This window comes from Camelus ferus, chromosome X (genome assembly GCF_009834535.1).
Source record: "Camelus ferus isolate YT-003-E chromosome X, BCGSAC_Cfer_1.0, whole genome shotgun sequence".
Lineage (NCBI taxonomy): Eukaryota > Metazoa > Chordata > Mammalia > Artiodactyla > Camelidae > Camelus > Camelus ferus.
Window position 1 is genome coordinate 29,330,322 of NC_045732.1, and position 16,808 is coordinate 29,347,129.

At 41.5% G+C, this 16,808-nt stretch overlaps 1 protein-coding gene across 3 annotated transcripts in view; it reads right to left on the reverse strand.

Moving 5' to 3' along the window:
• The window catches only part of LOC102520808 (dystrophin), a 387,492-nt gene that overhangs the window by 67,388 nt on the left and 303,296 nt on the right, over positions 1-16,808 (reverse strand). For 2 of the 3 annotated variants that reach the window (XM_032475799.1, XM_032475798.1), the window contains exon 9: positions 6,241-6,302. In XM_032475799.1, the coding sequence (XP_032331690.1) occupies positions 6,241-6,302 (62 nt within the window). Of the gene's footprint in view, positions 1-6,240; positions 6,303-11,999; positions 12,158-16,808 lie in introns of those variants that run through there. The other variant, XM_032475801.1, reaches the window with a different exon arrangement.

The window sequence follows — 16,808 nt, forward strand, 5'->3', positions numbered from 1 at the left end:
AACCAGACATTGAGAGGTAGAAGGTTGCTGCCCAACCTGATAAGTCAGAAATCTGAGACCAAGACAAAGCAAAGGACTAGCTCAAGGTCACACCCAAGCTGGGATCTGAACTGAGATATTCTTTTCAGTTCAAGGTATTATGGTAGCAAAAAAATCAAAAGGCGGAGGTTTGAATGCTTAGCAGCATTTAAAGAACTAGAGATAAAAGACAAGGAAAGGAATATGGTAAATATTGAGGAGCTTGGCTGGGAACAGTTAAGTTTACAAAATCTGCTGAGAAAAGCATTAGGAGATGCTCCCAATGCAGAAGGAATTCATAGTCATTCAGAGTCCCGTCGTCATTCCTAATTGAGGAGCACCCTCAGGAGGGAACACTTCATGGAATGGAGAAAGCCTATCGAAAGAGAGGGCGAATAAGCTAACTTCTTTTCCTTCCTCCTGGCAAACCGAAGAAAGCGGTACAGGATTTCTATGGCAGTGTTTCTAACTCTATCCAGGCAGCTGCAATTACTTATTAATAACGATACTGATGTAACTGGAAGCTCTTAGCCTCTTGACTTGAGTGGTTCTCTTAACTTCCTAGAAGAATCACATCAGCCTCAGACCCATCAGAACCATCAGACTCTAAAACTGAGTCCTCATTCTAACATTCTGAAGCTCTTCTTAGGCAACAGACGTGAGCCTAGGGGCCACGTGCTGATGGACTGCCTTCAAATCACAAGGATTTTTAAGATCACTTTTCGTAAGAATTCCTAAAACATTCTTCAGTTCATTTAGGAAAACCGAGAGCCCTGGCATCACTTGGGTGAGCATCATGAACAGCTGGACTCCAAAATTTGGGCAACAGATAAGAGGGGCTACATCTTTCTGGAGAATGTCAGATTTGTAGGAAGAAAGGGGAACCAAACCTCTAAAGAAAAAACCAGGGGTGAAGGGGCTTCAAAGAAGGAAAAGGAAACTGGGATAAGAAATGTCAGATTATCCGGCACATCTGGATTTTAGTAAATGGTTTGGAATGAAGTCAGTTAACCTTCTGAAGCTTACTGATTCTCTCTTCACATCATCCTATTTTTTTAAATCTCTATCTCCTCTGCAAACTGCTATTCCTGTGGTGTACTGCTGGTACCCCTCTTGTAACCACCTCACACTGTTGGTCCGAAAGAAGCCATGGAGGGCACCACATAAAGATCTTATTTATTTATAATTAATATACCCCCAAGGAGACAGACTAAGAAATATTTTTCAAAGCATTTTTAAGCAGCACATATTATATGTGTGTGTGGGGGGGGGGTGCTTTTTTGAAAAATGTTTACTTAAAATTTCAGTGATGATCTTAAGAACCTAGACATAAATAGTGAGAAAACGACAGGCTTCTTACCACATAATGGCACTTCATGTAAATCAATATTATATTACTACTTCAAAATAAATTCCAGAGCACATTACCATCTAACATCTACTGATTTTTAAACACATTTTGAAGCCTTAAAAAGCTTTAGGTTTTAAATCATCACGATAACTGACTGGAACAACAATCTTGCCATTACGTTTGTAAAGATGCTAATAGAAACCTGAAATTCACCTCACGAATGGAGCACATTATTACTTCTAAGAAAAGATGAAGAATATGCCTTCTCAACATCAAATAGATGGCCCGACAGTTATATTTCCAGAGAGCCTCCCCACTTGATAACAGCTTGTCTCACTCTGTCTGTAAGACAGGTATGCATGGCAGGATCTTCTGCCTGTTGTTTTTTTTTTTTTTTGTCCAAAATGTACATCTTTAAAAATAGGAATGATTAAACTTTCAGAAATCCATTTGTCTGCAGAGTCAGCCAAAGGTACTTCTTGAAAAATTATGATCACAGCAAGTTCTGAAAACAATCCGCTCCACTTCAGCCCAAAGTAAGAGAAAAACGAACAAAAATTCTTTGACACTTCTGTCCAATAGCCTTCATTCTAAGGATAAGGATACTGAAGTCCATGCAAAAGTCGGCACAGGAAATTTCGTTTTCTGTATACCACTCACCCCACCACCTCGGGGGCAGTCAGAGCAAATACTGAAAGAAAGCTGTTTTTGAGTTGTTCTTATTGATTTCTTCTCTGTGCAAACAAGACAATGCTTTTGCCAAATCGTTAATGTTGCGTAAAAAATTTTCTGGAGACGTTCCAATGCTCAAATTCCTAACGACTGTCAGGTCGTCATTGTGAATGTTTAAATTATTTCTTTACTACGCTTTGTTTTGTGTTTGTGTGGGAGCCTGACAACTTTTCCCCTCATAACTTGAAATTTTTTAATGGGTACACAGCCTAAATATCAAGGGAAAATCGAATATTTTTAACATTTGATGAAAGCTCACTCAAAAAAAGCCATTTTAGATCTGTTGAGAACCTGAAAAGAATTCTTTTATATTTTTTTAATCAAAAAAGTTAATTTTGTCTTCTTTACCACTAAAATTTTTAGGTCAGTTTTTTTTTTTTTTTTGGTGAATGGACATATTTAGAGACTAACAACACATGAGATTGATCTCTTTGTGTTTAAACTTACCCGATAAAGTTTACGGGAAGCAGGGCTTAAACATAAATTCTGTACGGGTATATGTATGTGTGGTGTAGGTGTGTGTGGGTGCTGCTTTTCTGACACAGGTTCTTATTGGTTAATGAATTACAGCTGCAGGGACACTAAGGCATGGGGTAGGGAGTGCTGATGAAACTTTTTGGCTACATAGCTAATTGTAAATAATATAAATTCATCGCAGAAAGTCAGGAAAAGAAGAATGACAATCACCTAGAACTCTATTAACCAAAGAACTCCAATATTAACATTTCGAGTAATATCACAGCTTTCCATCAGTTAATGCTCAAGTGCTACTGTTTCAGCCATTACAAAATGATTTTGGTTTATAATATTATGAGGTTTGCACCACAGGTCGGGGCGAACACTTGAATGCTTTTGGAAACAAGGACGAAAACAGCGTGTACTAAATAGGCTGGCTGGAGATTTTGGCAACGTAGAGAATGGAAATCTCCTCAGAAGTGGGCACACTTAGGCACGTGTAACATTTCACCCATACTGTGAACCACCGTAGCTGCTATAGGAGAGACATGTCTGGAGTTGAGGGTATGCTGGGCAGTAGCAACTTCTTGGTATTTTCAATGTGTCACCACAGACAAGGTTCTATTAAGAGAGGGCCCTAAGTGTGGTCTAAAACTCTGAACACATCAGACTGTAATACTGATTTTCCTTTCATGATACCTTTCATGAACTAAATGCAGCTGAAGGCTTCCCACCATTTCATCCAGCTCAAAATGGCAACTTGGACCTGAAGGGATACCTCCCGAGGAAAAATATAAGCCAATACAGAAAGATAGAAAAGAAATTCAAGGGCTCTTTTCAGTATGTCACACTTTTATTTCAACTGTGAAACACTGTAATTTGGAGGTGGGAAGGGCAGAAATGGTATTTAATCTTGTAGGTTATCTGAGGGATGTAGACATGTAACAAACTACTAAATCAATCATTCCATGTGTGCCTATGAACAGTAGAGTGTCCACTGTCCAGGAATCCAACACAGTATTTCTAGAAATGCAGTGGTTTGCTCCAGAAATACCATTCAAGTAACCATCTATCCATAGGCAAAACTGTCAATTTGTACATATTTGTAACAGGTGCATGGTAACCTACATGGACGTACTTTACTAAGTTAATAAAATCAATGAGATAAGTACAAACACTAACAGAAGACCTGGGGTAAATCCCAGTGTAGAGCCATACCTAAGGCTGCATAGCCCTGATAAGGGTTTCTCTGCACCTTACTTCACTGCCCTGTGAAACAAGGCTGTTGATACCATCTACCAAGCCCGATGGTTGCGTACATACACGTTCCACGCACAGCGTAAACAACAGGCTCTCAATAAATGGAAAATGTTTCTTGATGTGTCACCATTTGAATAAAAGTTAGCCCAAGAATTCTGTGACTCTAACAAAAATATTGGAAATTTAACTTCTGACAGCCGAAAAATAAATTTCAACACCTAGTTCATTTCCAAGGTGTTTGTTATTAGGATAATAAAAAATACTATTTCAAAGGGGGGTAGAATTGACCAAATATTTATGATGGCTGCATTTTATTATATGCAAATTATCACAATTAGAGTTGACTTCATCAAAGAAAAAGTCTGTTAATAAATGAGCTCTAAATTTCCCTGCAACTGTAAAATTCCATTATCTTCCAAAGTCAGGTGGTTTGCCCAAGGTTAGAAATTATGCCAGGTTACCAGCTCTGAGTTTACCACCACATTTGACCTATGATGATAAAAAGCATATTTCATTCCTATTGAAAGTGCAAACACTTATTGATAGTTCATAATTAGCTTTTTATCAACCATGTTTGTGATTTCTTATTACAGAGCAATTAAAAGTAAGCTGGTAGAGTATACAATGCAATGAAATGGAAAGATGACCATGGTACATTAGCTTTAGGTGAAAAAAAGCTGATTATAAAACAGAACAATCCAACTTCTATAAAAATGTATGTATAGAAAGAAATTTTTGAGGATACACTAGATTATTAAACATTAGTTAACTCTAAGAGGTGGGTTGCGGATGATTTGTCTTTTCTTCGTTTTTGTTAGCTTGTCTCTATTTTTAAACTTTAAAAAATATGAACAAGTATTAATTCTATGATAACCATAATTTTTAAATAAAAGCAAATTAAAATATTAAAACTAGAGATCACTGATGAGAGTGGAAAAAATTACAAGTGGGTTGAATCTGTGTAAACAAGAGGTTACAAACAGGAGGCCCACGGACAAGATTAAATTAGCTCTTTATTGACAGATTTCTAGTTTCTCTCAAAAAACCCAATGTATTGAGAGCACTGAGCTAGGACTACCAGCTCCCCCAGCATAGCCGCTGCCCACTTTCTATGAAGCCTCATTCTCTCATTGGCCAAAAGATAAGCATTCAAATTTTTCACCTGTGGTCTAAACAGTGCAGCATTAAAAGCCAGAAACATTCTGTAACAGGGGAAAACGTAGCACTTGAAGATTAGCTAATCCGAATTTTCTTTAAAAACTCTGAAGTGTGTATGTACATTTGTGCGCACACACACACACTCTTACTGCTAGACTGAAATGACATACTATTACTTGAATTATATTGGATATCTCTGTGTAGAAGTGACTTTTTTTTTCTTTTGTATTTTTCATTTGTATTTTTCAGATTTTCTAGAAGGAACTTCTATCATTTATAAGTAGAAAAAGTTTAGGAAAACAATTTTGGGGGGTTAATATCTCCTACCCTATTTCTTTATGTCTCTATAGCTACAATTCATTAACCAAGGGGAACCTATGACAGAAAGGCAGTAATAGTTACATACAGACACACACATACGTATACATATCGAGAATTTATGTTTGAGTGCCCTGATTACCATGGGTTTTGTCACATAATTTTAAACCTAGAGTTCACCTCGTGCATTTTAGTCTGTAAATCTGTCCATTCACGAAAAAAAGACGTAAAAATTTTTTAGTAGAGAAGCAACGATTTTTTTTATTAAAACAACAGCAACTCAGAGAATTCATTTCAGATTATTCCCAAGAGATCAAAAGTGGTATAGAGTAGACTTTCATCAAGCATTAAAAAGACTGGTGTTATCCCCTTCTGTGAAGGCCATGCATCTGTTCAAAAAATTCCAAGTTATAGAGGGGGGCTGTCAGGCTCTCACACAAACACAAAACAAGCCATAGTAGAGAGAAATCACTTAACAGTACATCCTAATAACCTGACAGGCTTATAATTATGAGCACTGGAGTGACGGCAGAAAATTCCCTTACACAACATTTGTGGTTTGGCAAAAGTGTTTTCTTGGTTTCACAAGGAAGAAATCAATAAGAACAACTTGAAATAGTTTTCCTTCTTCGTGGGGAAAAATCTTTTTTGGTAAATTTCAAGTACTTTTTCCGTCCTTTTAGGAAGCAAAGAAAACTACAAAGACCTTTTTCGGCCCTCTCAGATATACTGAATTTTCAGGAACCAGTGAAATCCTAAAACTTATTTTTAAGAACCTCTGAAAAAAAGGAACCTGATCGTTACTTTGGAATAGAAAGGTGTCGCTGTTTTCACCTCTTAAACAATCTAGTGATATATTTAGGCAACAAATGACTTGCACGCTACAAACTACTTTATCCTAAGAGTCATCTGTCATTTCACTGGAGGAAACATGGCCGTGTTCTTACCTAGAGACTGGTAGAGCTCTGTCATTTTGGGATGGTCCCAGCAAGTTGTTTGGGTCTCGTGGCTAAAACATAAAACACAAAGAGAGACTTTAGAATTTAGAATGAGTAGTAGAGAAAAAGAGAAAAAAAGCAGAGTATGCTTTTGAATCATTTGGCATCTTTAAGTCAAAGGACTTCCACTCTGTAGTGATGAATGTTTATCTTACAAGCAGAGAGGCCTCTACTTTTGCTTTCAAAGGGCAAAGCAGTATGATCATTACTTGGTAAGCAGTATTTGTTTCTTTTTTGCACCCACAAGTCGGTTGCACTTCTGTTTTAATAAGATGACCTTGTTACGTAATCAAATCATAGAAAATCAGGATTTTTTTCACCTGTCCAATTCAGAACATACAGAAAGGACACTGACAAGTGTTATCCAAGCCTGTCAAAGAGATACTGAACATTAGTTTAATAAACAAGTCTCCTTGCTTTGCCTCAGCTTTCACTGTCCCTGATACTTCTCCATTACTCTTTCTTCCCCACATCCAGATTTCATCTCCATGATGGCTATATTTCACTTCAGCTTAAGGTATATCCATTGCCCGACTCGTAGATCATACCTTTCCTCTTCCCATTACTTTTAGAATGTCTTTTTAACTCAGCACTCTGTAACACCACTACACATTTTCCTACATTTACTTGGGCCTGAATGAAGCATTCACATTTCTCTTCCATTTCTTGAAGTTTAGCTAAGTGTGGTTGCTGGCTATCAGTGCCTGCCACAAAAAGAACAGAACACCTTTGTTCCTCATTCCATTATGTGAATAAACCCGGGAGAGATAACTACATATACTTTTCCTTACTTTGGCCCATCTACATAAATCACCACAGCATCATATTTCCAGTTTTTGGGGATTACATGACTGGGCTTTGATGCAGTAAAATGCAGCGTTGAATGATATTTCAGTACTCATAAGCAGGGCCTATCCATCACCTGTGAGGGGAGAGAGAGGACGGAGACAGGAGAGCGAGCTTAAATGTAGACACTTCAAGGGGAGCAGAAAGTACAGACGCCTCACACAGAAAGAGGCGTTTGGGGAGGTAACAATGTCAAGTGACCTCAGCATAGGTTTTAAATCTTAGGACTGGATTCTGGCTCTGCGCCCTACTCGCTGTGAAATTTGGGGCCAGCCTGCTCACCTGGGGGCGTTAAAGGATGGGGTGATACAGATAAGTGACTGACACCTCCTGGCTTACAACATGTGGTCATTTTTGTTATTATGTGGCCCTCAAATTGCTTCCCACTAAAAGCAAAGCTTTTATTAGTTGATTATAATATAGACGTGGATCCAACTGTGGTAAGTAAGCAACGCCTAAAATCCTTCAGAGAGGGCAAAAGCAACACTCAATGTGTATTCTCTCTTTTAAGGAAAATAAGCCAAAAGAAGAAACATTTATTTGTGGTTTGATAAATATAACACAATCACAAATGTCACAAAAACACGTGGAAATTCCCCACACTTACAACTTCAGAGACTAGCCCTCTGATATTTACCAGTCAGTAATTGAATGAAGGCTACTGGAAGAAATTTACAAGAAAGTGTTTCAGTCTCTTCCAAACCTATTCGTTTCTGTTTGACTTTTCTGCAGAGACAATTCGAGTTTGAGGAGCACTACCAGTGCTTCTCCGTGGAGGGAATGTACCAGAGTGACATCCAGGTCTTACAGAGCAAGAAAAGCAAAAGATGCAGCCCATGCTTGAGGGGGTTTTAGGAAGCCCCATGTTCACGTTGGTTTATGATCTGGAGAAGGGGTGGGCGGGACTGGTACTTGATATGCACAGCACAAGGAGGCTGCAGCTTGCAGCTTCATGGAAAAAGTGTTGCTTATTCTCCAGCGTTTTTTAGCTTGGAGACTATCAAGTCCGTACACAAGTGCCCAGCAAGGAAAGGTTACCTCCTATTGAGACTACCCTGCATTTAGGCCTCTGCCATTTCCAAAGGCCATGCATATGTGAGTACCAGGGAGAGAGGAAGGGAGAAGAGGGGGAAAGCACGTGTGTCCACATGTACAGGCTCTTATCATACACACTGCGTAATAATATCTTCCCGTCTCTGCGACATGTGTGAGGACTGTAGCATCTTAAGTTGATGGGCAGAAAAACATCTGTCTGAGCTGATAAACCTGACCTGACAGAGACAGAGAGAACCAGTCTGAAAAGCCACCATCGGTAATGGACTTCAAATCGGAGGAACACAGGCTAGAAATGACTTCTACCAAATAAAATCCCAAAAGAAAAGAGAAACTTACACACACGAGTGATAGGAGAATCCCACATAGACTGAATGAGAACTTCATGTAGCCCCCTCCCTCCAAAATAAAGACTTCATGACAGCTGATATACCTACATGTCTACCTTTTTAAGGGATTTCCTCCAGTGGTTAAAAATTCTCAAAAGGATTTTGGAAATTATTATTTAATCCATCAGTCCATGGTTAGATGAAAATTTCCTTTACTGGAAGATGGAAGAAATTCTAAGCCCCCACATCTATGCCCCACTCGTGTGCTACTAGTTACCGGTCCTGTCTAGGTACTCATTTTTTCTCCCAATTATTTGTGATTCTGAGGGATCTGAGTAACCTAGACAAATGAACTCAAACAAATCCAAAGGCCAATCTTCTTTGACCTTCTTCCCCTCCAACACACAAACCTTTTTATTTTTAAGCAATGCAAAATACCTAGAAAAACAGATTTATGTTTCACCTTTGCAGACTCAGTTTCACTTCAATTACAATCCAGCCCTAAGTGAAAGAAGTGAGCACAAGTGGAAAGAAAAAAAGAATAAAGGGTGTGACTAATCCCCCAAAGTAGAAAAATAATCTTTCCATCATTTAATGCTGAAAACGACTGGCAACATAGCTGAAATGACTTCAGCTTTGGGGGTAACTAGATAATCAACCAAAAATTCACTTCACTGTATGTGGGTATTTTCAATCTCTGATGACTCCAAAACCCTAGTGAGACATATTTAACCCCCAGTGGATAGGAAACATGATATGAACAGGAGAAAACAGTAAACACAAATTTGCATAACTCAGAGCTAAGTTCTACCTTACGGGACACACCAATTTGTTGGTCTGTGATCAATTCAGGTTTTACAACTATATTTCTGACTCTGTGCTTATCTTCAAAAACAGGAGCAAATTCTCAGTAACTCCATGAGAAGCAGCTCAGGTTTATCTGGAATATACAGACAATACAGAAAAATCTGCTATGTGGGGGAGGTGGTGGTGGGAGGGTGGGTGGTACTGGTTTTGGTAATTGTCTCTTTTCCATATTTCACTTTTCACGTCGGAAACGGACTCCCCATATACCATGTCCGACCAGAAAGGAAATTCCAAAACCTGTGCACAAGTTAATGGTTACACCTTTATTTAATCTTCCTGAGAACAATGCTGTTCAACATAGATCAAAATTCTACATGTACGTTAACACAGAAACCAGCTTCATGAATAATCCTCAAAACACCCTTTAAATCTTTTTTAAAAAAAAATGTTACTGATTTTGGCCCTGCTGGTTCCAAAACTTGGCATCAGATATGCCTCTCTGAACAGCCTTCAAACTTGGATTTCTCTCTCTCTTTTTTTTTAAAGATGTGTACAAGCTACATTAATCTCTCTTTTCCCTTTTATTTGAGGCTGTGATTGGAAGCTGAAACAAATTAAAATACAAAATCACGGATGTGACAAAAGACCCTGGCAACTCCTACTTGTCAATAATAAGAAATTAAAACATTACTCCACTGAGCACAGGGCTGACCTAATTTCCTACAACACAATTTAAATTTTCTCTCACCTTCTTTAGTTTCGAGTAGTGTGCAAGGTTATTACAACCGCCTCAGAGCTGTTTCTGCTGTCAGTGCTGGAATATTAGACTTATTGGAATTGCTTTTTTAGCATCTTAAAAACAAATATTAAACACTTATAAAAAGTAACAAATTTCTATCATTCTCCCCGGGAAAATGGCAGCTGCCTAATTAAAATAAGATTTCTTCTGCTACCACTGTTACTTGGTACTGAAAATATTCCAAACAGTTGCCTTTTTAAAAAATATCTTTCCACTACTTCCCAGGGAGGAAACTAATCGTTATGCAGCGAGCGATATAAAAAGGTAGCATTCCCTTGCGATTTGCAGAGGATTAGAGTTTGGCTTCATATATAATCTGAAGCCCATTGATCCACACACACAAAATCATTTCCCTTTAATCTGGGGATCAGACTCCTTTTCTAGAGAAACCTTGGCATTTGCATGCTGACTGTTGAACTTGGCTTGCACTGCTGGAATACTGGCAGGGTGGGAGTGGGAATATATATTTAAAAGTTTCTGCTACTGTGGGGAGGGAGTTCAGGAGGGTGGGTGTCAATCTAAGCACCAGAAATCCTACTCTAGTCCCCATTCCTTGTCCCTGGGGTATTTAACATTTTATTCTGTCTGGCTCAAGCCAGGGCAAAGATGATTGCCTCGGTGATTGTTCCAGCTGTTACTTGTCCCCGGTTCTGTTTGCTTTTCAGGGCTTAACTCCCACCCACCCTCAACTTCGGCCAAAGCAATTTTACTTCAGGGTCGTGTCCAATCTAAGATCAAACAATGATGACTGAAACCAATTCCACGGTGATCAAGGGTCAGAGACCTTTCATATAACCGTGTTGTTTCGTTTGCTCCTCTGCTTCTCCAACAGCAACTGTATCCTCCAAAGAGGGGACTTAGTACAAGGAAATAAAACATCTAGGCAAAAGTAAAAGGGCCATTGGGGTGACACGGAGAGGTGACAGGGTAAAGAAGCTGAGACTAGGAAGAGCTTGTTGGCCAAGAATGTGAATTGCACAAAAAGACTTTGGTTCCTCACTTAAATTGGACGTATTTTTTCAATGTTAACATTTTTTTTATAATTAATAATATGTCTCCCTTAGGCAACTAAATGCTTTCAATTTAAGCTTCCAACTTAACTTCCAATTTAACGGAGATAAACAGTGTCCTACCCCTTTCACTGCTAGGATCGCACTGAGAATGACAAACTTTTTTTAAAGACGAGCACAGACACCTGGAGAAATGCGAGAAAAGGACGCCCAGAAATGACTCCACACTCAACCCCAGAGGGCAAAGAAAAAAAGCACCGTCAATCCTCTATGTCTAATCCTTGACTTCTGGGTTTTAATTGCTTTTTCTTTCTTTCCTGATTTCTGCCAGTCTTGGGGCATGGGACGAACACAGTAGAAAATGTAGCGAGGGAAATGTCAGTTGGAATCCTCGGAAGAAATCAGGCAGAAAGTTGACCTTTTGGCACTCGCAGTGCAATAGAAGGTAAAGCCGCCCGCGCTCCTTCCTTCTGCGAGGTGGGGAGACGATTTAGGAACAGCCTGTCTAGCTCCTGTCCACACAGACAGCCCGGAATGGAGCAAAAAGCTCCTGCGGCCCTAATCCCGGCGTGGGGAACGCGCTGTCCCCTCAGGGTACGGCGAGAAATCAGCTTTTTCTCTCCGAGCCCGTCCCACAGCCGGGGGAAGGGGCTCCCGGCGAGCCGGGCGCCCAGGGGAAGCCCCGGGGGCGCACCTGCAGTGGCGCCCCGGGGACCTGCGGGGGAGGTTCCTCGACGCCTGGCCGCCCTGCGCCCGGGGTCCAGCCGCCGCGCGGGTCCAAGTTTTGGCCGCCTCGGCTCGCACCCTGCTCGCGCCACAAGTGCAACGGATTGCGGCGATACCGGGGCGCCGCGTTGCACTTACCCTTTGAGCTGTTCCCTCATGGCTGCTAGGGATCCGCGGTCGGATGAGGGCGCGAGCGGAGGAGTGAGCTTCCCAGAGCCGCCGGGCTCCCCGAAAGTCGAGCGTCGCCGCCGCCGCCGCCCAGGCTCGCAGCCGAAAGCACTGCGGAGGAGCCGGCGCGGGCTAGCGGACGGACGGGCTGGCGGGCGGGCGGGCGTGCGGGCGTGCAGGGAGGGGGCGCTGCGGGCAGACGGGGCGGGGCCAGGCCGGGCTCCGCCCCCACCTCGCGCCCAGGGAACGCGGACACCCCGAGACCCGGGGCGGTCGGGGCTTTCAAAACGGAAAGGAGAGAGAAAAGAAAAAGAAAGAAAGACGGCGGAGGGGATTTAAGGTAGTCCCGGGAACCTGGAAGCCACACTCCACCCTGCCAGCACCCCCTGAAAACCTGCAGCAAGACTACTTGTTGACTCAATAAATGACCTAGGTGCAAATGACCTCATCGCAGATAATTAAGTGTGTGGGCTCTGAGTTTTCTTTTTAGAGAATTAAGGAGAAAAATCACAAGCATCATTCTTCCCTCGCCCCTCTTTCCACCTGCTCTCAGTTGAAGATTAAAGTGGTGAGGGTGTAAGGTCGTGAAATTCAGGTTCCACTCATTCTGGGCTAAATGGACTTTTAGAGAAGCATTTGTACTTGTATTTGTAGGTGGCAGTGGTTCTCATTGTGTAGTCCTGGTACCAGCAGTAACGGCATTGCTTGGGAACTTTGTAGAAATGAAAATTCCCAGGCCCCGGCCCAGAGCTATTGAATCAGAAACTCTGAGCACACTGAACTGTGAGAACCACTGGTAAAGACTCTTAAAAAACAAACAGACAAAACCACCAATGGTGTGGCATGGTTTGGTCTTTTAGTATTCTTTAGAGAAATCTGAAAGGAAACCATTTTCAGTGGAACTATCTATTGGAAAAGTTACAGGGCCTGGACAGTTCAAATATTTCTAATGGTACAGTTTGCAATATGACAACACACGTTAACTATGCAAAATTCTCACAAGCTTGGAAATATTCCGAAGAAAAGAAAGCCTTCATTAACAAAAGAATTTTTCACAACCTTCACACAATATCTTCGATTAGTGTTCAAAGGGTATTATTAGATAAACTGCCTTAGTGGTTTCACTGTCCCTTTTTGTCCATTTATTTGCTTGGCCTGCCTTTCTTTTTATCTTCTTTCAACCATTTTCTTTTCACTCTCTGTTCTGGTTGATTCATTCCACTTCAGTTTACAGTTTGAAACCTGTTCCCCTTTTTCTTTTTAAATAGTCTCTCTTTTTTTTTTCCCCTCAACATTATTTTTCCCAGAGAATGTTAGAGCCAAAAGGGCTCTAGACATCAATCTCCCTTTACCGTCTGCTACAGCACGGCAAAATAGGCAAAAATAAAGTACAGGAACCGAAAGGAAAGGGAGTGCCAAGTTTCTTCACGACCCTTGACCAACCAAATACAAATGTAAACGTTATCACTAAAGACACGGGCACGCAGGTATGATTGGTGTTGCTATTTTAAAGCAAATGGGGGCACTTCTGACATTTTGCCTGATAAATTGAGACTTACTAGAGCTATCTTTTAGCCATTTTGAGTCAATGAGTTATGGAGGCAGCTGCTTTTAAGGTCTGACGGGGCCACACTAGGCTTTGGGTTAGGCTGTCCTCTGGTCTAACTGGAGAGTCATGGTCCGCCCGGATCTTTGACTGGGGGAGAAAGACTAGTGTTCTGTGATGAGGAAGTGGTGGTCTTTGCAGTTAATCAGTGACATAATGTCTGTGTCAATGTAGCAAATCATTTAAATACTGTTTATGTTTATTCCAATGAAAAACATATAAACCTCACAGCATGGGGGCATTTGTAAATCTTAGAAATCGAGCAACTAAAGGTTTGCAACACCAGTGTGATAGAACACATTGTCCTTCTCGTCCTTTCTTGTTTTTGTTTGTTTGTTTGTTTGTTTGTTTGTTTTACATTTTAAAACTACCAGCTCGAGATTCAGGACTTCTGATGTTTCTCTAAAACATAAATGTTCAAGTCTGTTTTCTCAGTGCCCAACTAGAGAACAACTAGGAACAAACAAATAAACAAAAAAGAATGGAAAAAAAGAAATCGCTATTCAAATTTTTTTCTTAAATTTGACAGATGGCAATCCTCAAAAATACTTTTTTAAGTTCTTTTTTAGACTGGAGTTATAGGCACTTGAAGGCCTGTTCCCAAATCTTGATGTTGTTTTTGAAATTAAATACTGAGGGTATTGGTAAGAAGTGACATGGGCATCATAGCAAGTGTTCTGCTGTTAATTCCAGTCAGACTGAAGTTTGCTTATTAGGGAAAGACATTAAGAAAAGAACATAATTTATATATCTTCATTTCACATATAAATTATATAGTGATGCCATGTATGATACCACATTAATTGCTTGTTTGTAGTAGCTCTTCTCCTCCTCCTCATTATTGTTATTATTACTATTATTATTACTGTTTTGATGTGAACCACAGACTTGAAAGGAGCATGGGGCTCTGCCACCAGAAAAAACTTAAGTGGAAATTCTGCCTTTAAAACCTACCATGAGCTACTTGTCCCCAACACCACAGCTAGAATGTGGCAGAGCAAGGACGGGAACTAGGGAGTCTGGCCTCAAGGCCCGTGCTCTTAGCCACTCTGTTATGCTGCCCTGGAGAAGTGGCTTCTTTTACTGTGGGGGAAGATCTGTCTTTTTTTCCTCGTGTGTTCATAAGTGATCTCACTGCTGGCTGACAGCAGAGGAGAGTAAAGGTGCTAGAAATAGAGGTAAGGAGGGGACGAGATAGGCTAAGTTCTAGGAAGGCAACCTCATAAATTTTTCCATACCCCAAACTCCAGTCTTTGAACCACTTAAATGTTGTAGGTACTTTAGAAAAATGAGGATCTCTCTGATCTAAGGGACAGTGCTGGATATTCGCCCATCCTCCCCTCCAGCTCTATTCTCTGCCTGTCTCTACTCCAGTCTGTGGCCCAGGAGGTTGGATCTTTGTGGATGGCATCAGTCAGGCTCTCTTGCCCTTTGGCTCCCTTTTGCTTTCAGCCAATGAGAGGCAATGGTGAAAGGCAAAAAGCAGGAGATGAAAGGACAGGAGGAGAGAGATGTTGGGGTATTTATTCCCCAGGCTCTCTCCTGTTGGTCTCGAGCCTGGCAGTGGCGGAGTTTCTTTATTCCCAGCCACAAGTATTGTTGGGCAGTCATTTCTACACCCACAGCATGCTCCAGGTTCCTGAAACCATTCTCTCCCCTTGCCCTTGTTCCTTCCCCTACACTACCCAGATTTTTGTAAATAACCTTTTCATCACACTCTCTTCAAGTACCACTTTTGAATGTTCCATCCATTGCTCCTAGGACCGTGACCAAACAGGGACCCACCTAGTCAAAGCCACTCTCTGGGGCACTAGATTGATTGCTGAGTGGGGACCACTAATGGAGGAGAAAGAAAACTCCACCTGTTGGAGCTGAAAAGGAGACTAGTCTAGTTAACTAGATAGTTATTTCTAGAAGCTTCCTCTGTAAACTCAAAAGGAGCTTCTGGCTTATTGAAGGGTAAAGGCAAGTCAATAATTATGAGTGGTGCTAACAGCAGGAATGAAGGTAAATAGGCCAGAAACAGCTTACTCTTTCTAAGAGCTTCTGTGCTCTGCTTGATCTTTGGGAGAGAACGTCAAGATAAAGATCAGAGAGGCGGACAAATGGAGAAGGACCTAGTGTGATGTTCCAGAGTTTGACCTGTATCCTGAAAGGTACGGGGAAGCTCTTTAAAGAAGGAATTTAAGCATGAGTGTGGCTCTGTCAGATCTGTCTTTTAGAAAAATTACTCGGGCAGTGGCGTGGGGCTGGATCAGAAGAGTCTGGATTTAGGACACCAGATACAAGGTGACTGCAGGATGGTGAGGAGCTGAACAGTGGCGCTGGCAGAGTGGAGAATGCAATCACGTAAACATGACAGGAGTCTTGACTGGTTGGATGTATGAATTAAAGAGAGGGAAGGCCTGCGGCAATAGGCCTCAAGCTTGGCCACCACTGGAATCACCTGGGAAGCGCTGAAAAAATTGGATGCCTAGGTCTCACCACCCTGAAATTCTGATTTAATTGGCCTTGGGCACTGGGACAGTTAAGGCTCCCCAGGTGATTCTAATATGCAGCAGCTTGAGGATTACCATTTGAGGGTGACTCCCAAGACTGAATAAGTAATATTCACAAAGCCAGGAATTTCAGAAGAGGGGCACATTTAGGCAAAAGAGGGTCAAGGGACAGATGATAAATTCAGTCCTGAGCCTGATGACTTTAAGGTGGCAGTGTGATGTGAAAGGCAGTTGGGAATCTAAGTCTAGAACTCAGAGGGAAGATGTTTGGATTGGAGCTATCGATTTGAAATGCTGGTGTGGGAGGGCACGTCGTTGAAGGAGCCCATCTATGGAGGGCGTGAAGGGTCAAGGACAGAGGCCAGGCTGCTCCTGCCTCACACATACACACATCCTTCTCCTTTTAGGCTGCTTGCGCTTTCAATGGTAGCCTGATTTTACCAGTGTAAAAGGAAGAGCAGCAAGGGAAAGGAAAGGACAGGGAATGGTTTGCAGCGGGCACTTACCTGGGGATGGCCCTGAGGGACTTCCCCACCCCCTAGGGTCCCGCTTCCCTCTCGCTCCAAGAGTCTCCATCTGAACTGCCTTTTGTTCCCTAACCAATCTGAAGTATAACCTGTATCACTTTATAAAAGTCCATTTGGAATATAGGTATAGCTTCATTGAAGCATAACA